The following is a 21,651-nucleotide window of genomic DNA, read 5'->3' as shown; positions in this document are numbered from 1 at the left end:
AATTCTTTTTCCTTACTACAATATTAGGTTTGACTAACAATTCATTTTAATTCTTCAACTTAAAAAATGTATTAATTGCAGCCATAATTTCGAGGACTATCAACAGAAATGTAAAAAGAAACCTTCAATAATGATAACTTGGATGTCTTTGGATTTTTACACAAAAATGCTTAAGAGCTGTAGAAGTTTGTTAGAATCTGTTCAGAAACCTGACCTGGAGACAATTATTGATAAAGTGATAAAAATATATGATGCTTTGATTTATATTCAAGGTGAGTACAAATAAGCAGTAGATCAAAATAACCTTTAAAGATAATCAGTGTAGAAGTAGGCTTTCTCTTTTGCATAAGGCCCAAAGGAACAAATATTTGGAATAGCCACAAGTTTTCTGATATCAGTTCTGCTATGCTTGTCAGTAATTTCCAAGTTCCACATTTATTTGTGTAATATTTTGATTTATCTTTTTTCAGTCAATAGCAATTATAACTTCTAAATTTTTTGATTTGAGAATCTGAAGAATGCTATGATCCTTCTTAAAAATGTATAGATGCATGTTTTTATGGTGACATTTAAGTTTTTAGAAATCACAGACCTCAGAACATCATCTTTATGTTAAGAACTCCTGTTTATTGAATTTTCGTTCTAATTCTACTTGATGTTTTGAACATCTTTTTATTGGAAAAAAGGCACAGGTAGATATGATTAAGGAAAAGATATAATTAATCACCTGTTTTGTGTTTCAGTAGTTAAAACTTCATTTGAAGATCATATTCTGGAAAATTTATGTGGAATGCTCTCACTTCCATGGATTTATTCCCATTCTGATGATGACTCTTTAAAGTTGACCACATTTGCCACTAATCTGCTAACATTAAGCCAGAGGATTTCAGATAGCTTCTGTAAGTGGTCACAAAATTCTATGTGTCTGGTTTATTTTGTTTTAACTTATCTCTATATGGGACTTCTAACACTTAACATTTCTATTATTTCAATAGTTCAAAGAGGAGGTACATTTCTAATAATAAAAAAAGGGGTTAGACATGTAAAAAGTTAAAATTTGTAGGATTTGTACATCCTCAACTCTGTTCTGCCACTTTATTCTCTAAAAATGTCATTCCAATTTACATTCCTGTTGGCAAAATATGGGAGTTCTCATTGTTTCACATCCGCACCAACACTTCATTGTCACACTTCAAAATTTTTGCTATCTAAAAAGAAGAAAAAAAAATCAAGGAGGTAACTATCTAAGAACATTTTTTTTCATTATCTGATGGGTGTGATTTTCAATTTGCATTTCCCTGATTACGTAGTAATGTTGCATAAAGACTCTTTTAAGTGCATATGCTTTGTTTTTGGAAAGAGAGCTTTTAATTAAATTAAATATATATATTTCGCGTGTTATTTGACTTTACAACAAAAAATGACTATACGTGTGTATGTGTGTGTATGGATAATTAACACTTAGAAGTTTTATTTAATAGACTTAATTTTTTAGCACCGCAGGCACAATCACGATGTGTGTTTCTTCTAACTCTGTTACCAAGAAGAATATTCTTTGAATGGAGAACGTCAGTTTACAGCTGGGCCCTGCAGAGCTCCCATGAAGTAATCCGAGCTAGTTGTGTTAATGGATTTTTTATCTTATTGCAGAAACAGAACTCTTGTCTCAGAGTTCCCAAGATTCTTATGTATGTATTAATACTTTAATTTGAATATATAACTTGATTGGAAAGATCATGTGTATAAATTTATGTTAATTGCTGGGTATGTAGAGGAAATACTGCTTTTAGTTTTAGAATTAAAATTTTTTTCTTGCAGGCTTTGTCTAATCAGTACTTTTGCCCCAAATTAACTAGGACTATTTAGACCACAAAATTAAGCAAGAAGGTTTATTAACTTTTTTTCCTCCCCTAGAGATAAAGTCAAAGATGATTCTGACATTGTCAAGAAAGAATTTGCTTCTATACTTGGTCAACTTGTCTGTACGCTTCATGGCATGTTTTATTTGACAAGTTCTTTAACAGAACCTTTTTCTGAACATGGACATACCGACCTCTTCTGTAAGAGCCTAAAAGTCACTTCTCAACACGAATGTTCATCTTCTCTACTAAAAGCTTCTGTTTTCAAACCATTACTTTTCTTATTGAAAAAAAAAACACCTAGTCCAGTGAAACTTGGTGAGTGGCTTGTTATTTAAAGTTTTAAAACCTATTTAAGCTCTTTTTTAAAAATCAGTGATAAAATTAGCCTGAAGCCTTAAAAAATTAGACTTGCTTGATAAATTCAGTGCTCATGTAATGATTTTACAAATGGGAAGTCTAGTATTAGTATCTAACAACTAACAAGGGAAGTAATTTCTGGATTCTTAAAATGCTCTCGTGATTTGACAGAATAATGGGGGCATACCTGATGTTTTATTCAATATCGTGAAGTTCAGTATTCTGTATCTTCTTTAGGAGTGATATCAGGTAACATCTTACAGTATGACCTGCCACTACTTCGGACCTGTAGAACTTCAAATACTTAGATACTTTGCCCAATTGAGGACTATAAATTATATTTTCTTGACCACTTTCCAGTGGATGGGTTTGTTGGGAGCCTGAAATTTACACAATTACTTGGCAGATCCATTTGTTTGGGTTCTAAATTGTAACTTTTTCTCAAGTGTTCAAAACAATATGTGATAGCAAGTTTCTAGGACTTCCTGAATCTTTTAATGTAAAATTAACAGGCTAAAATTGCCCTTAGTTCACAGTTCTTTGGATTAGTAAAATGTGCTTTTAAATCTGGCTCAGCAACATATAAAATCTCAGTGACTAGTCATTTTACAACTTAAAAAATTCTGGAATTTATTTTAGATTTAAATTATAACATTAAATATAAAGAAAATTTAAAATTATAAGCATTTATTTTAATCCTCCACAATTCTATGTGCTCTACAAATTTAAATACTAAATATTGAAGGCAAATTAGAATTCTATGTAGTGTATTATTAACAATATTTTTTACAGTAAAGCTTAATTTAATTCATTAAATTAGGTATTATATGCTCTCTCCCTTTAGCTTTTTTAGGTAATCTGTATCATCTTTGTAAGCATCTTGATTTTAGAGAAGATGAAACAGATGTAAAAACAGTTCTTGGAACTTTATTAAATTTAATGGAAGATCCAGACAAGGATGTTAGAGTGGCTTTTAGTGGAAATATCAAGCATATATTGGAATCCTTGGACTCTGAAGATGGATTTATAAAAGAGGTTGATAATTTTTATTTTTAAACATTTATATTTTCATAAACCTGGCTTAAAAAATTTAACTAATTAATTTTATTGTGCTAGCTTTTTGTCTTAAGAATGAAGGAAGCATATACACGTGCTCAAATCTCAAGAAATAATGAGTTGAAGGATACCTTGATTCTTACAACAGGGGATATTGGAAGGTATATTTCATAGCATTTATATACTTATTTATTTTGGCCATTTTTCTTTTTTATTTGCCTGTTGTTAGAAATAGTGATATGAGAGATGTCATATTATACAAAGAAATGTGAGATCAGCATGGATTTATTTGTGGATTTCCATTTATTTTTGAGACACTGATGATAACTTTTTTTTTAATTTTAGGGCAGCAAAAGGAGATTTAGTACCATTTGCACTCTTGCACTTATTGCATTGTTTACTATCCAAGTCAGCATCTGTCTCTGGAGCAGCATACACAGAAATTAGAGCTCTGGTTGCAGCTAAAAGTGTTAAGCTGCAAAATTTTTTCAGCCAGTATAAGAAGCCTATCTGTCAGGTGAGAGTCAGCATTGGCCTTGACTGTAGGAAATAGCAATGCTTTGCGAGAATAAAAAAGCAGCATGTATATGTTTTTTTTTTTCTTGCCTTAAAAGATTTTTTTAACATAGTGTATTCAGTTTATTTAAGAGAACCTAAATTTTGGCAGTTTTATATTTCAACATCTTGGACTAAAGATGTAGAATGTAAATGGGAGAGGGGAAAAATCATCTTACAGTAATATATTGGATTATCATGGTAATCTGTTGGTAATCTGTTAAGAGATGCCTTTCTTTTTTTAGCCTTTTAGCGAAAGAAAGAGCTTTTGGTTTAAAAAAGGTTGATACATTTCATGGCTAAAATATTACGATATGTTAAAATACTGGGTTTGGGATGTGGTTCCATAGTGTAGCGGTTAGCATGTCTGCTTTACACACAGAAAGTCTTGGCTTTGTGCCCTAGTGGAGCCACGGTCCATGGTCTGCGGTCATGCCACCCCGAACAAGCTTGAAGTCTGATCTCGGAAGCTAAGCAGGGTCAGGCCTGGTTAGTATTTGGATGGGAGACTACCTAGGAAGACCAGGTGCTACAGGAATAAATAATAATAAATAAATTTTTAAAACAGTACTGAATTTGCCCTGTGTTGGTGTAATCCTAAGCAAGATATTCAAGTTTCTTAACTGAGGCTGGTTACTCTATCTGTAAAAGGGAGATTATACATAACCTATTTCATTAAGGTTATAAAAATTAAATGAGTGTTAATTCAGATGTGTATAGAACACCGCCTGATACTATGCTTTATGTTACCTTAAAAAGTATTAGTTGAATTTTCTTCCTTGTGTGAAAATTAACAAATCATTTTGTTCTAGTTTTTGGTGGAATCCCTCCACTCCAGTCAGATGACAGCACTTCCTAATACTCCGTGCCAGAATGCTGAGATGCGAAAACAAGATGTGGCTCACCAAAGAGAAATGGCTTTAAATACCTTGTCTGAAATTGCCAATGTTTTTGACTTTCCTGATCTTAATCGTTTCCTTACTGTAAGTCGTGTAGTATAGTTGACTTAGTTGAGGTTATCAATTCAATATTTTCTGTTTATTCTAGATTTTTTTAAAAGAAAATCTGGCAAGTACATTGAGGAGCTTACAGACTCTAGAATTTCAAATAAGTGTTCTTTTGACTGTGATATGATGTTATTTATGTTATAAAATTTAAGTTCATGTTGATTGGAGTCATTGCTTTATGTGGTTAGCTATCATGAAGGATAATGCTAATTAATGATAATTAATTCTGTTGACTGAGCCCTATGTCTTTTTCAATAAGAGTTGATAGTATTCTATAATAGTATCAGGTATATAGCATAGTGGTTAGACATTTACATATTGTATAAAGTGATCCCCCAAATAAGTCTAGTAATCATCTAGCACCATACATAATTATTACAGTATTATTGACTATATTCCCTTTGCTGTACTTTACATCCCTGTAACTATTTTGGAACTATAAATTTGTATTTCTTAATCCCTTCACTTTTTTCACTTTTTATCTATGAGTCTGTTTCTGTTTTTTTTTGTTCGTTAATTTTGTTCTTTAGATTTCACATATAAGTGAAATCATAATGTGAAATCACATGGTATTTGTCTTTCTCTACTGACTTACTTCTCTTAGGACTCTCTAGGTCCATCCATATTGTCACAAATGGTAAGATTTTGTTCTTTATTATGGCCGAGTAATATTCCATTGTATATATGTACAACATCTTTATCCAATCATCTATCGATAGGCACTTAGGTTGCTTCCATATCTTAGCTATTGCAAATAATGCTGCAGTGAACATAGGGGAACATATATCTTTTCGAATTACTGTTTTGGATTTCTTCAGATAAATACCCAGAGATAGAATTGCTGGATCATAAGGTCCTATTCTTAATTTTGGGAGGAGCTTCCATGTTCTTTTCCTTGTTGGCTGCACCAATTTATAGTCCCATCAACAGTGCATAAAGAAGCCATCAACAAAATGAATTTCCTCCAAATCTTCAGCAACACTTGTTGTTGATTTATTAATGATGGCCATTCTGACATGTGTGAGGTGATATCTCATTGTATTTTTAATTTGCATTTCTCTGACATAATGACATTGAGCATCTTTTCATATGTCTATTTGCCATCTATTCGTACTCTTTGGAGACATGTCTATTCAAATCCTCTGCCATTTTTTAATTGATTTGTTTATTTTTTGGTGTTCGCTTGTATGAGTTTTTTTATACATTTTGGACATTAACTCCTTATTGGATGTATCACTGGTGAATATCTTCTCCCATTTGGTAGGTCGTCTTTTCATTTTGTTGATGGCTTCTTTTGCTGTGCAAAAACTTTTTAGTTTGATATAATCTCATTTGTGTATTTTTTCTTATGTCTCACTTGCCCAAGCAAAATATTACTAAGAGCATGTCAGGGAGTTCACTGCCTATGTTTTCTTGTAGGAGTTTTATGGTTTTGGATCTTTAAGTCTTTAATACATTTCAAGTGTATTCTTGTACTTGGTGTAAAAAAGTGTGCTGGTTTCATTTTTTTGCATGTATCTGTCAAGTTTTCTCACACTATTATTCAATAGAGTGTCTTTACTCCATTGTATTCTTGCCTCCTTTGTATTAGAGTAATTAACAGCATAGGCATAGGTTTGTTTTCTGGGTTCTCTATTCCGTTCCACTGATTTTTGTCTGTTTTTATGCCAATAACATGCTATTTTGATTCCTGTAGCCTTCTAGTATAGTTTAGTATCAGGTATCATGATACCTCCAACTTTGTCTTCTTTTTCAAGATTGTTTGGCTATTCAGAGTCTTTTGTGGATTATTTGTCTTAGTTTTGTGAAAAGCACTATTGGTATTTTGATAGGGATTGTATTGAATCTGTAGGTTGCCTTGGATAGTATGTACATTTTAACTATGTTAATTCTTCCTAACCATGAGCACAGTATATGCTTCGATTTATTTCTATCCTCTTCAGTTTCTTTTTCAGTGTCCTATAATTTTCTGAGTACAGGTATTTTACCATCTCAGTTAAATTTATTACTAGGTTTTGTTTTTTTTTTAAGCTTATTGGGGTAACATTGGTTATTATAGTTATATAATTTTCAGGTGTACATTATAATTTTACATCTATTTTATTCTATTGTGTGATCACCACTCAGAGTCCAGTTTCCTTCAGCTACCATATATTTGATCCCCTTTACCATTTCACCCTTCCCCAATCCCCCTATATTTAACCCCCTTTACCCTGTCTACCTCTTCCTTCCTCTCCCACCCGCTACCCACTGGTAACCACTAGTCTATTGCCCATGTCCCCAAGTTTCTGTTTGTCCTGTTCATTTATTGATTTTAGGTTTATATCCCACATATAACTGATATCATGTGATTTTCAAATTTTTCTGTCTGGCTTATTCTGCTTAGCATGATTTTCTCGAGGTCCATCCATGTTGTCACAATTGGCAGTATTTCATCACTTCTTATAGCTGAGTAATATTTCATTGTATATATGTACCACAGCTTCTTTAGCCAATCATCTATTGTGGGACACTTCGGTTGCTTCCATGTCCTGGCTACTGTGAAAAATGCTGCTGTGAACATTAGTGTGCAAATATCTTTTCAGATATGGGTTTTCAAGTCTTTAGGGTAAAATACCCAGTAGAGAGATTGCTGGATCATATGCTAGATCAATTCAGAACCTCCATACTATTTTCCATAGCGGCTGTACCAATTTGTAGTCCCATCAGCGGTATATGAGGATTCATTTTTCTCTGTATCCTCTCCAACATTTGTTATTACTTGTCCTATTGATTATAGCTATTCTAACAGGTGTGAGATGGTATCTCATCGTGGTTTTGATTTGCATTTCCCTAATAGCTAGCAATGTTGAGCATCTTTTTATATATTTGTTGGCCATTTGTATGTCCTCTAGGTAGAAGTGTCTGTTCAGGTCCTCTGCCCATTTTTTGATTGGATCGTTTGTTTTTTTTGTTGTTATTGAGTTGTATGAGTTCTTTATATATTTTGGATATTAGGCCCTTATCGGAGGCATTGCTTGCAAATATATTTTCCCATTCAGATGGGTGTCTCTTTACCTTGCCAATTTCTTTTGCTGAGCAAAAGATTTTTAGTTTCAGATAGTCCCATTCATTTATTTTTGCTTTTCCCTTGCCTTTGAGGTCAAAGTCATAAAATCCTTTTTAAGTCCAAGATCCTTGAGTTTAGTTCCTATGTTGTCTTCTATGAATTATATTGATTCTGGTCTTATATTCAGGTCTTTGATCCATTTTGAGTTAATTTTGGTGTGTGGTGATAGACAAAAGTCTAGTTTCATTCTTTTGCAGGTGGCCTTCCAATTTTCCCAGCACCATTTATTGAAGAGGCTTTTCTTTCTCCACTACATGTTTTAAGCTTTTCTGTCAAAAATTATTTTCCCATATAAATGTGGGTTTACTTCTGGATGCTCAATACTGTTCCACTGGTCCATGTGTTTGTTTTGCTGCCAATAACATGCCGTTTTGATTCCTGTCACTTTGTAGTATAATTTGAAGTTGGGCAGAGTGATGCATCCAGCCTCATACTTTTTTCTGAGGATGGCTTTGGAAATTCAGGGTCTTTTGTGCTTCCATACAAATCTGATGATTTTTTGTTCTTTAAAAAATGCTGATGGGATTTTGATGGGGATTGCATTAAATCTGTAAAATGCTTTAGATAATAAGGCCATTTGAACTATGTTGATTCTACCAGTCCAAGAACAAGGAATATCTTTCCATTTCTTTGTATCTTCTTTGATTTCTTTTAATAGGATCTTGTAGTTTTCATTATATAGGTCTTTCACATGTTTTGTTAAATTTATTCCTGGGTATTTTATTCTTTTTGTTGCAATTAGAACATTTTTTTTCACTTTTTTTCCTGACACTTCATTATTAGAGTATAGGAATGTTATGGATTTTTGAACATTGATTTTGTATCCAGAGACTTTACTGTATTTGCTTATTGTTTCTAATAGTGTTCTTTTGGAGTCTTTAGGGTTTTCTATGTAGAGAATCATGTCATTTGCAAATAGTGACAGTTTGACTTCTTCGTTCCCTATTTGGATGCCTTTTGTATCTTTCTCTTGTCTGATTGCCCTTGCTAGGACCTCCAGTGTTATATTGAATAACAATGGCGATAGTGGACAGCTTGGCCTTGTTCCTGATCTTAGAGGGAAAGTTTTCAGTTTTTCACTATTAACTATAATGTTGGCTGAGGGTTTGTCATAGATGGCCTTTATTATGTTAAGATACTTTCCTTCTATACTGATTTTATTAAGTGTTTTTATCATAAATGGATGCTGTATCTTGTCGAAGGCTTTTTCTGCATCTATTGATATGATCATAGGTATTTTATCTTTTGCTTTCTGGTAGCTCGGTGTTTCCATTGCTTCCTTGTCCTCGTGTTTCTGTTTTCTTTATTTTGGTTGGCTTTTGTTGGTTTTGCCTCTGGTTCTTCTTGTTTTATGTTACATACTTCAGTTCTGAATCTTTGGTGTGTGGTTACTATTATGAATATGAAAAGGATAATTATATCTATGCAGTTGTTCATGTCTTCTGTGTGTGCCTTATCTCCTTTCCCCGTTGTGAATTTGGACTTTGAATCCTCTCCTTTTCAGTCATTGTTATCTCAGTTTGTCTCTATGTATGCTGAATATTCATTACTACCTTGCTATAGTAATTCTCTATTTATTATTTAAGCTTATAATGCCCTATTCTTAGTAAGGGTTGTACTCCTCTGCTTCTTTTGCCTGATTGTCACTTTACTGCCAGTTATGTATTTTTTTTGTTGTTATTTTGTTTTAGATGAGCTGACACCTTTCAGTATTTCTCGTAATGCAGGCATCTGAAAAGGTCTTAATTTCTCCTTCATATCTAAAAGAGAGCTTAGCTGGATACATTTTTCTAGGCAGGTAGTTCCTTTCACTTAATAGTTTAAATATTTGATTCCATTCCTTTCTGGCTCGTGAGGTCTGCTGCGAATAGTCGTATATTCTAATGAGTTTTCCTTCATAAGTTACCGTCTTCTTTTCCCTGGCTGCCCTGTGAATTCTGTATTTGTTGTTGATTTTTGATAACTTTGATACTTTGTGTCTTGGTGAAGACCTTTTTGGGTTGAGATAATTGGTTGAATTCCAAGCTCCAGCTCATTCTTTAGATTTGGGAAATTGTTGTCCATTATTTGTCTGAAAATGCTTTCTAGTCCCTGCTCCTTTTCCTTGCCTTCGATAATGCCCATTATTCTTATGTTTCCTCTCCTGATGGTATCAGCTAGTTCTTGTATTTTTCTTTCATTATTTTTCATTCTTTGGTTTCTTTCTTCTTCCTTCTGATTTATTTCTAGATTTCTGTCTTCGATATCTCTGATCCTGTCCTCCATTTGGTTGACTCTGTTCCCGTCCTCCATTTGGTTGACTCTGTTCCCAAGCTTGCTATTTCATTTTTCAGCTCTTGCAGTGTGTTCTTCATCTCCAAAGTTTCTGTTTGGTTCCTTTTGAGGTTTCAGTGTCCTTGCTTTGCTCATCTAGTTGTTTTTTCAATTCCTGAAATTGTTGATTTGAGTTGTTTTGGATCTCATTGAGTTTTTTCATAAGTACCATCCTGAATTCTAAGTCGCATATTTCTGTGTCTGTCAGCTTATTTTCTGGAGATTTTTCTCTTTCTTTCTGAGATGCCTTGTCACCTTGGTTGTTCATGATGTTTAATGGAGTATTTCTCCACCTGGGCAAATGGAAGTGTATTCTGTTGTTTTTCCAGAAAGATTTATAATATAAAGGTCTTTCTTTAGCCTGCTGCAAAGAAGGCGCTTTTCTTTTGGTTTCCAGTAGGTGGTGTCTAAGCCTCTTGGATTCCAGCTTTATATAAAGCCTAAATGTCTTTTTTATTTTCTTTTAGATACTTAATCATACTTGCTACTCTCAGTTTCAGTTCCTGTCAGTGTTACCAACAGTTTTGGTAGCGTTTGCTTAGATCCCCCTCTGGCTGGTGATAGGTCTTGGAGAGTATGGGGGGAGGGGCCCTCTGGGTTGGGAGTTGGGGGCTGTGGTTCAGCTTCGGTTTTGGAACTCAGGCTGGTGAAAATCAGCTGTTGTTTCTCTGCGGTCCTGTCCCGTTTCTCTGTTTTCTGTCCTGATGACTTGGCCCTGCTGCCGGCTGCTAGAAATTTGGGCACTTCCAGGCAGGCTGATCAGGGAAGTCTCTGCACCTTCATCCCTCCCCCTCCTCCAGTAAGGAGCTTCGGCAGCTGAGGGAGGCAGTTTCTTTATTTCTTCCAGTCCACCACCTGGCACCCAGAGTTCCGATCTGTGGTAGCTCTTATGCGCTGATCCCACGCTCAGACGTGCTGGTGTGCAGTTTGGGTGTTTTTTGTTGAGTTTTAGATGTTCAGCTTATTGTTGTTTCAAGGGGAGAGATCTGAGGATGTCTCTCACTCTGCCTAGTTTCTGGTTTGTTTTTGTTTTTTTTTTGATGCCATAGTAAATGGGATTGTTTTCTTAATTTCTCTAATAGGTTATTATTGGTTTATAAAAATGCAACTGATTTCTGAATATTAATTTGTATCCTGCTACTTTACTGAACTAATTTGTGAATTCTAATAGTTTTTGTTGGACTCTTTAGGGTTCTCTATAAATAGTGTCATATGTGCAGATAATGATGCTTTTGCTGCTGCTTTTCCTATTTGGACGACTTTTATTTCTTTTTTTGTGTGCTTGCTGTGGCCAGGACTTCCAGTCCTATTTTGAATAGAAATGGTGAAAGTGGATATCTTTGTCTTGTTTCTAATCTTAAAGAAAATGCTTTTAGCTTTCCATGTTGAATGTGGTGTTAACATGCGGATTTGTCATATATAGTCTTTATTATGTTGGGGTATGTTTCTTCTATTTCAACTTTGCTGAGAGCTTTTACCTTAAATGTGTTGAATTTTGTCAAACATGTTTTCTACATCTATTGATATAATCATGTGACTTTTATTCTTCATTTTGTTTATATAGTGTATTATGTTAATTGATTTGCGGATTTTGAACCAATCTTGAATCTAAGGAATAAATCCCACTTGATTGTGGTATATGATCTTTTTAATGTATTGCGAACTCAGTTTGCTAATACTTTGTTAAGGATTTTTGCACCTATGTTTATCAGTGGTACTAGCCTATAATTTTCTTTTTTCGTAATGACTTTGGTTTTGTAATCATGGTAATGGTGGCCTCATAAAATGAACTTGGGAGCTTTCCTTCCTCTTGAAATTTTGTATTAGTTTGATAAGAATGGATGTTAATTCTTTGAATGTTTGGTAATATTCACTTGTGAGTTTATCTGGTTCAGGACTTTTGTTTATTGGCTGTTTTTTGATTACTGATTTGATTTCATTAATAACAATTAGTCTGTTTAGATTTTCTTTTTCTTGTTGATTCAATCTTGGAACATTCTATGTTTCCATTAATGTATTCGTTTCTTCCAGATTGTCCAATTCGTTGGCATATAATTCTTCGTAGTATGTTTTTTAATAATCTTTTCATTTCTCTGGTGTCAATTGTGATTTTTCCTATTTCATTTCTGCTTTTATTGGATCATTTCTCTTTTTTTATTGTGGAGTATGATTAAAGGTTTATCAATTTTGTTTATCTTTTGAAAGAACCAGTTCTTGGTTTTATGGATTTTTTTGTATTGTTATTTTAGACCCTATTTCCGCTTTGATTTTTATTATTTCTTTTCTTCTACTCACTTTGGGCTTTGTTTGTTGTTCTTTTTTTAGTTCCCTTAGGTGTAAGTTTAGATTGTTCACTTGAAATTTTTCTTGTATCTTGAGGTAGATCTATATTCCTATGAATTTCTCTCTTAGGACTGTTTTGACTGTCCCATAGATTTTTGGGTTTGTGTTTTTATTTTTATTTTTCTGAAGGTATCTTTTGAGATCTTTCTTGATCTTATTGTTAATCCATTCATAGTTGTGTATTATTTAACCTTTATGTATTTGTGTGTTTCAGTTTTTTTTTCTTGTAATTGATTTCTAGTTTCACACTATTGTGGTTGGTGAAGAGTTTTGATATGATTTTGTTCCTAAATTTATTGAGACTTGTTTTGTGGCCTATCATGTTGTCTGTCCTGGAAAATGTTCCATGTGTACTTGAGAAGAATGTGTATTCTTCCTTCTGGGGGTGAGATGCTCAAAAAATATTAATTAAATTTATCTGCCACTTTTTTCATGTTCATTTTCTATCTGGGAGGTCAATCCATTGATGTCATTGAGGTATTAAAGTCTCTTTATGTTCATCAATATATAGGTGCTCCTGTGTTGGGTGCATGAATGTTTACGAGGGTTATATCCATTTGTTGGATTGATCCCTTTATTATTATGAAATGTCTTTCTTTGTCTCTTGTTATAGCTGTTGTTTTAAAGTTTATTTTGTCTAAGTATTACTACCCCGGCTTTTATTTTATTTTATGTTTATTTGGAGGAAATATTTTTTTTATCTCTTTCAGTCTGTGTATGTCTTTCAGTCAGAAGTGGGTCTCTTGTAGATAACATATGTATGGATCTTGTTTTCTTATCCATTCAGCTACTCTGTGTCTTTTAATTGGAACATTTAATCCACTTACATTTAAAGTGATTATTTATAGGTATGTAGGCATTTCCATTTTATTCATATTTATGTTCTCCCTCCCCCACTTCCTCCCCGCTTCTCCTTCAAGAATCCTTTTTACATTCCTTGTAATGTTGGTTTGGTGGCAGTGAATTCCTTCAGCTTTTTCTTGTTTGGGAAGGTCTTTATCTGTCCTTCAATTTTAAATGATAGCCTTGCAGGGTAGAGTAGTCTTGGTTGTAGGTCCTTGCTTTTCATCACTGTTAATATTTTGTGGCAATCCTTTCTGGCCTTTCCTCTGACAGTCTTAGGCGAGCTCCCTAGAAGGTAACTAATTGCTTTTCTCTTACTGCTTTTAAGATTCTCTTTGTCTTTAACCTTTGGCATTTTAATTATGGTGTGTCTTGGTGTGGGCCCCTTTTGGCTTCATCTTGTTGGGGACTCTCTGTGCTTCCTGGGATTGTATGTCTGTTTCCTTCACTAGATCGGGAAAGTTTTCTGTTCTTATTTTTTCAAATAGGTTTTCAATTTCTTGCTTTCTTCTCCTTCTGGTACCCCTATGACGCGAACGTCGTTATGTCTGATGTTATCCTAGAGGTCTCTTATACTATCCTCATTTAAAGATTTTTTTCTTTGCTGTTCTGAGTGGGTATTTTCTGGTACCTTGATTTCTTCTAGTGTAGTCTTCATTTCAGTTATTGTATTCTTCATATCCAGCTGTTTTGAACTGTGCATCTATTATGTTTGTCTCCATTTTGTTTAGTTCTTTTTCTGGAGCTTTGTTCTTTATTTTCATTTGGGACATATTTCTTTGTCTCCTCATTTTGGATGCCTCTCTGTGTTTGTTTCTATGTATTAGGTAGATCTGTTACGCCTCCCAGTCTTGGCAGGGTATCCTTATGTAGTAGGTGTCCTGTGGGGCCCAGTCTCCCTAATCACCTGAGCTGGGTGCTCCAGGCGTGTCCCTTGTGTAGGCTGCGTGTGCCTTCCTTTTGTAGTTGAGCCTTGTTTTGCTATTGGAATGTCAGTGAGTGAGATTGTTCCTAGGCTGACTGGCTGTGAGGATTGGCCATGATACAGTTTACAAAGTGCTCTGCGGGGTTGACCCCACAGAGTAAGATTTGCCTCATCAGGCTCTGGTGACTGATGAGACCACCCTTTGGGTGTGCTGCTTATGGGATGATAATTGGGTGGTGCTTTGTTGCGTCTGAAGCCAGGCGTGTTGGTTCTGGGGCCTTTTGGGGGGTGCTCCAGTGCCGGTCAAGGTCAGCTGCAGCTTATAACAGGCTTGAGGCTACCTGGTAGGAGCTACAAAGTGATCTGTGGTTGGTAAGTGCCTGTTCTGGGCCTGGAGGTGCATGAGAGAGGACACACTGCAAACTGAGTCTGGCTGTCAGCAGTACTGGACCTGAGGCAGCTGAATAAAAGGTATGGAACACCCTGTGGCCTGATTCTGCCTGCTGCAGCCTGCCTGCTGCTTGTAAGGATCAGTGGCTGAAAGAGCCTCGAGCAGTATGTGAGTTGGATAAGGGAGGATCTCAGGGAGATCTATAGGGTAGGGTTAGTGGTGTTCAACAGGTTAATGCAGATTCAGATTCGGCCCTAGTTCTGAGTGTGGGGCCACTCAGCTAAAGTCTGGGGGCACACAGAAGCCTGCTGGGGCCTGTAGTTCTTTGAGAGTTTTTTTAAGAAAGAAGGCAACACAGGCAGAGGTTGGCTGCTTGCTGCTGAAAGACCTGCTGGTGCTTGAGTTGGTTTGGGCTGGGTCCCAGGGAGTCACCATGCTGGAGACTTTGCTAGGCCTATGCAGATTCAGATTTGGCTATATAGGATGAGGGCTCAACACAGGAAAGGTGGCATCCAGCTACACAGGAAGAGGGCCCAACGCAGGGACAATGGCAACTGTCCCTCTAGCCCTGAAGCCACACAACTCAGTCTCTCCCTGTATGTCTTTGGTATCTCTCGCACCACTGTTCCTCCGTCAGAGCCCAGGATGAGTACCTGGCAGCAAGAGAGTCTGTGTGCCAGCCCTTTAAGAGGATGCCTGGCCTTCCAGTAGTCTTTTATCTCACTGGGACAGGTGGAATCCCTGCTGATTTTCACAGCTAGATGTCAGGGCTCTCTTCCTGGCACTGGTGCTCCAGCCAGGGGAGCCTGCTGTGGGGCTGGGACCTCTTCTCAGGGAGGACTTCAGCTGATATATCCCTATCGATTCTCCTACAGTCAGCTGATATATCCCTATTGATTCTTCTACCAGTCTAGACGTGGCTTTTCTGTATCCCTAGTCATAGTACCCTCTGTTCAACTAGTCCTCAGATGGTTCTTCAGATTATTCTACAGTTTAGTTGTAATTTTGGTGTGATCGTGGTAGGAGTCCACAACAGCATTTTCCTACTCTGTCACCTTGAGACTCCAACCGAGCCCTTATATCTTTACAGTGCAGTGATTGGTCTCATTGGTAATGCAAAATCTAATATGATCATTTCTACCCCTACAGAGTTGGAATAATATAGGACAAAACTAGTGATAACTAGTGATATAGATGATCTTCTGTGAATTCAGATGTCAGTTTGAAGTATGGAGTTTGCAAAGCCTTAGGGCTGAGATTTGCAAGATAGATGGAGTAGATTTTCTTCTTCTTACCTTTTCCCAAAGGCAAAGCATATCATTACTCTTAGCTTAGAAATTATAGTACTGGTTCATACAGAATTTTCCCCTCCAGTATTATTTTAACAAACAGATTGCTTATAAATCGGTCAAATCCTGAAAGGAAATAGGATTATATACTCAAAGATATACTTACTTTTTCATTCAGTAATTCCACTCTGGGAACCAAAAGCACTGATGTTTTACTGCACCATTTTCCAAGTAGCAAGACTAAACAAAACCCTAAGAAGAAGCTAAATGTCTAATATTTAGATAATAGAATATTATGTGACCATTCACATAAAAATTGTAAATACTTTGTAGAAACTACCTTATAGTGTTATAGGATTAATATTAAGTTGGAAGATATAACACAAGTAAGGTGTAAGTAAGTATCTCTAAGGGCAGGGCCTGAGCCTTGCTCACTGTAACATCTCCTAGAATAGTGACCGACATATAATAGGTGTTTATTAGATTCATTGAATTAATAAATAAAACTTATGTTTGGAATTTTGTATATATTTTATGAATATGATCTTAAGGGAAATAGACCAAAATCAAAATAGATTTGTTGCTGTGTTGGGGTAGTGATTGTGTTAAAAAGATTTTCTTTAATACCATGGCACCAACTTTTTAATTTAAAAAACTTAAAGTGTTATATTTATGGTTATTCTTGCTTATTGTCTAAATCCAAATTACCTCAAACAATAAATCAGGCTTGGAACCTCTGCTTTTGAGCAGGAATATATTTTAATAAAATTATTTTTTTATTTATATATTAGCTAATTTATTGTCTGTCTCTTTGTACGATGTAAACTATGTCATCGGGGACCTTGCCTGTTTTTTCACTACTGTGTCTGTAGTGCCTGAATCATAGTAGGTGCTCAGTAAAATATCTGTTGAATGGATAAATGGTAAATCTGAATTCAGATATGTCAAATGTGGATTTAAAATTCGTGTGGCATTTTAAAATATTTTTGCACATAGTTAACGCAAATATTTTATCACCTGTACAGATGTACTTTTTGGTAATTATAGCATTTCTTTTTCAGAGGACCTTACAAGTTCTGCTACCTGATCTTGCTGCCAAAGCAAGCCCTGCAGCTTCTGCTCTCATTCGAACTTTAGGAAAACAATTAAATGTCAATCGTAGAGAGATTTTAATAAATAACTTCAAATATATTTTTTCTCACTTGGTATGTTCCTGTTCCAAGGATGAATTAGAACGTGCCCTTCATTATCTGAAGGTAATTAAATATCTATATTTTATTCTTGTTTAAATTAGCATTATAGGAAAGCTGTGGTAACAGCTTTCTTGTAGGCAGGAGAGTGGGTAATTTATAGCCTATCCTAGAGTTGTGTAAGTTCAAATAGTATTATGTAAATAAGCTTTGTCCTGGGCCTAGAGGAGCTTATTAAATAGAATTATTATTTTGTATTTTCTTTGATCGTGTCACCATAATGGCATATGATAATCACCCATTCATGGATCAGGTTCTCAGCTAATTTCATTTTAGAATTTTTTAATTGATTGGAATTGTAAGTTGACTAATAATACGCATGCAGTTATATCCGTAGAAAGAGGCAATTGCCTTCAGTTATTTGATTTGGTTAATTAGTGCTCTGATTATAATTTGACCCAGTTTCTTGCTAGTTGTTTACTTTAAAATTATAGCTTGTGCTTCTTCTTTGGTGTTACACTAGCAACGATATCTTTGAGGAATATGAGACTACATGGGAAGAGGAGAACCTGTCAGATATGCACATGTGATTCTACTATTTTCTCTGATGTTAATTTATTTCATGTGTTTTATGATATGGTAGCAATAGCTCTCTTTCTGTATGAGAGTTATTGAATATTGAGTATATTTATTCATTTTGAGAAAATCTGTATTATAGAAGTGGAATGATAATTTATAGAATGCTTACTACATGTCAGAAATTTTGCTAAACAATTAATATGGATCATCTCAATCACAGTTACCCAATGAGATAAAGATACTATTATTTTTCCATTTTATAGTTGAGAAAACTAAGGCGCAGTGGGGTAATATTAGATAAGTTGTTCAAGTCGCGGCACAACTAATAAGTGACAAAGCTGGAATTTAAATTTTAGCAATCTGACTAAAAAGATTGTGCTCCAAAGTCATTGTACTATATTTCTTCTCAGGGTTTATGTATATATGAATAATGAGTTGATGTATTTTAAGACCTTATAGAAAACTAAGACTTTTTAAAAAATTTTTATTTCAACATAAGATCTGATCATTTCTCTTTATTACCTATAGCCCATGGGAGACCTATCAGGAGAGATCAAGATTAGAATCATTTTCCAGTGCCTTTTAAAAATATTATTAGTAAATCTCGTCACCTGATCTAGAGCTCCAGATTTACTAATAATGTGTTAAAATCAATATATTTATTTCCAGGATGTTAGTATGAATAAAAAAACTTTAATTTTTAAAAAATATGTCTTTGGATTAGAATGAAACAGAAATTGAACTGGGGAGCCTGTTGAGACAAGATTTCCAAGGATTGCATAATGAGTTATTGCTACGTATTGGAGAACACTATCAACAGGTTTTCAATGGTTTGTCAATACTTGCCTCATTTGCATCTAGTGATGATCCATATCAGGGCCCAAGAGATATCATATCACCTGAACTAATGGTAAGGAATATGTTTTATGTGGATTTTTTCCCTCTCATTATGAAATTGGAGAAACAAGTGTTTGTACATTTTTTAAATGCTAGAGATTAGTTTAAATTTTAAATTGGGATTTTTATTTTGAAAACATTGATGATTTAAATTGCAATGTCATAGCAGGGCATTAATAACAAATTAATGTTGAAAATATGTTTTTAAATGATTTTAAATTTTACTTTTTCGCTGAGTAAAAGCGCTTATTTTTCTTCACTACTTTTGAACAATAGATTGGAATACATTTGTAGCTCCCCTGCAACTACCCCTTCTCTAGCACAATATACTAACCTTATCAGTTCTAACTATATTTAAATCCATTGTTGGATTTCAGAGAAATTAGAAGATATACTGTCCCTTTTTATCTTTTCCTATCTTAAATTTGTAATTGAAATCACTTTACTATTTTATTTTGTCATCTGAAAAAAATATGTAATTCCTCAGGCTTATTACTATTTTTTCCTCTTGACTGTTCTCATTCCTTCAAGAGATTTAAAGGACTATCAGCAAAATACCTTGAGAGATTTCTATGTCTGCTTTCTCATTTCCCATTCATTCTTTAGCTCATTCTATCCCAACTCTGTTCTCACTATTCTACTGAAATTCTTGTCAAAGTCAAAATTAGTCTTCCTGCTGTTAAATCACTTCTCTTTTTCTATCTTATTCAACCTTTCAGTAGCATTCAATACAACTGGCCTATGTAGCATCTGTGACACCACATTTTCTCGATTTCCCTTTTGCTTCACTGTCCACTCATTTTTAGTCTGTATTGGCTCTTTCTTTCTACTTTATCCCCTAAATGTTAGATTGATTCAGGACTTATGTAATTGGGTCTTTTTCTGTTGACATTCTCTCTCTAATTGAGAAAGAATCTGGTCTTATTTTGTCCTTTGCTTTAACATGACATATTTTGATGATTTTATAGTTGAAATTCCAGTCCAAACTTCTCCTGTGCTTTGGACTTATGGATTCATGCAAGTTAGGTTCTAGCAAGAAACAAATTTCACACACAAAAATTTTTAACCAAAAATTTAATAAAGGGGCCATTTTCATTGTTATGGGCAAGGTTAAGAGAACGGGCAGGGAATGTTAAGGACCCCTAGGAATAGGAAAAGCAGAAAACATATGCTCCCCTTAGAGGGATGTGGCCACTGCCGAAACCACCTCAAAGCCCAGAGGGAGCAGGAAATTTAAATACCATGCTCTTTCATACTGCCCTGTGTTCCTCCATTGGTGCTTCCTGTTGACTGAATTTAATGGGAAGCCAGAGGGTAAGGGATCTTGAGTGATGAAATCTCATAAGCCTCCAGGCACAGAGTAGGGCAGAAAAGGGCAGAAAATGGATCTGAAGGTAAAAGAGGATGGCAAATAGAGACTATCCACCTTTTTCTATTTGCCTGTTTTATAAGCATCTTAAACAAGTCCATACATAACATCTTCATTAGAAATTTTTATTTTACCTCCCTGACCTGTTTATCTCCTAGTATTTCCTCAGGAAATGGTACCATTATCTACCTAGTTGTTCAAATCAAAACTTGGGAGGAATTCATGAGCCCTCCATTCTTTATAACTAAGTATCAGTAAGTCCTATCAAATCTATCTCCAAAATTTATTTACCATCTCTGCTGCCACTACTCTTATACAAGTGACCATCTTTCTCTAGAACATCTGCAGAAACCTCCTAAATGTTTCTTCCTTTACTCTTCCCTCCCTGTATCTTTACTCAGTTATTTACACAGCATTCAAAGTGCTTTTCTCACAACTTATACTCATATTATTTCCCTACTGGAATTTATTCTATACACTTTTCATTGCTCTTAAAATCTGTAAGGTTATATGTGATCTGCATATCTTTCTACCCTCATGTTGTACAACTCTTTTCTTCCTTTCTCCTTATGTTTTAGCATTGTTTTATTTGTTTCTTAAACATGTCAAGCTTTCTCCTGCTTCAGAGACTTTACACTAGATAGTCTAATGGAATAATAATACTTCAAATAATCTCCTGGATTTTTCTCATTCTTTAGATCTCAGAGGTTCCTGATCACCCTCTCTAAACTTCCTCATCTCAGTTCTTTTCTATCATGTGATCATGTTTATTTCCTTATAGCACTTATCACAAACTTATTTACTTATTTAACATCCTCCACTCATATTAGTCTCCCATGTAAACTAGTAGGGGGAAAATGGCTGCTTATCTTGTATACCTGTACCTGGCACAGTATTCCAGGCATAGATAATAAGTATTTGGTGAGTGGCAGATTAATGAACTATTTGTCTAAATCCAAGAGCTTTAATATTAGAATGTTGATGTAGAATAAGTGAGTGTCATCTATATCTGCTTTTCATTTAAGAAGCACGGGATGGAATCATGCAATTAGTTGGTTATAGATTATTAAGCCTAATATTGAGTCTTAATCCAAATCAGAAGTTCGCATATTAAATGTAATTTTAGGCTTGAAAAACACATGATTCAGTATGCTTGACAAGAGAAAAGTTTATCCCAACATCTAATCTGGAGAGACATATTAGACACCTAACTTCTTCTCCGCTGTGTGCTAGTACACACCCTTCTACCTCATTCCTCCCCCGGCAGTGTATATAACCTGGAGATAATAAAATCAGGTACCTTAACATCAAGCAATGCAAATTTCTTCCAGAGTTGGAAAATACTTTAATTGCTACCCCTCTCCAGTGCTTTGTCTTTTACTTTTTCCTGGCTGTATATAAAGATTTTGAAAGAGAGGAATATTATTCTTTGTGGATTACTCGTATTCCCAGTTTGTATATTAAACAACTTAAATTTATTTTAACACTTAACTATATTCTAAGTGCTTGATGCGTGTTTTCGTATTTAACCTTTACAACAACTCTATGTAACGAGTGCTTTCATTG

General features: G+C 34.8%; 1 protein-coding gene across 6 annotated transcripts in view; it reads left to right on the top strand.

Annotated features, from left to right (window-relative positions):
- Window positions 1-21,651, top strand: part of ATR (ATR checkpoint kinase) — a 136,248-nt gene that overhangs the window by 23,627 nt on the left and 90,970 nt on the right. For 4 of the 6 annotated variants that reach the window (XR_005655772.1, XM_039876468.1, XM_039876471.1 and 1 more), the window contains 10 exons: window positions 82-272; window positions 744-899; window positions 1,496-1,688; window positions 1,915-2,177; window positions 3,064-3,254; window positions 3,336-3,436; window positions 3,621-3,792; window positions 4,643-4,813; window positions 17,112-17,306; window positions 18,544-18,729. Coding sequence is in view for 5 of the 6 variants with exons in the window: in XM_039876468.1 (XP_039732402.1) it covers window positions 82-272; window positions 744-899; window positions 1,496-1,688; window positions 1,915-2,177; window positions 3,064-3,254; window positions 3,336-3,436; window positions 3,621-3,792; window positions 4,643-4,813; window positions 17,112-17,306; window positions 18,544-18,729 (1,819 nt within the window). In the remaining variant the exon portion in view is untranslated. The remainder of the gene's footprint in view (window positions 1-81; window positions 273-743; window positions 900-1,495; window positions 1,689-1,914; window positions 2,178-3,063; window positions 3,255-3,335; window positions 3,437-3,620; window positions 3,793-4,642; window positions 4,814-17,111; window positions 17,307-18,543; window positions 18,730-21,651) is intronic. The other 2 variants (XM_039876469.1, XM_039876470.1) reach the window with 2 other exon arrangements.

This window comes from Pteropus medius, unplaced genomic scaffold (genome assembly GCF_902729225.1).
Source record: "Pteropus medius unplaced genomic scaffold, Ma_sr-lr_union100, whole genome shotgun sequence".
Classification (NCBI taxonomy): domain Eukaryota; kingdom Metazoa; phylum Chordata; class Mammalia; order Chiroptera; family Pteropodidae; genus Pteropus; species Pteropus medius.
This window is presented reverse-complemented; position numbering and strand designations above follow the sequence as displayed.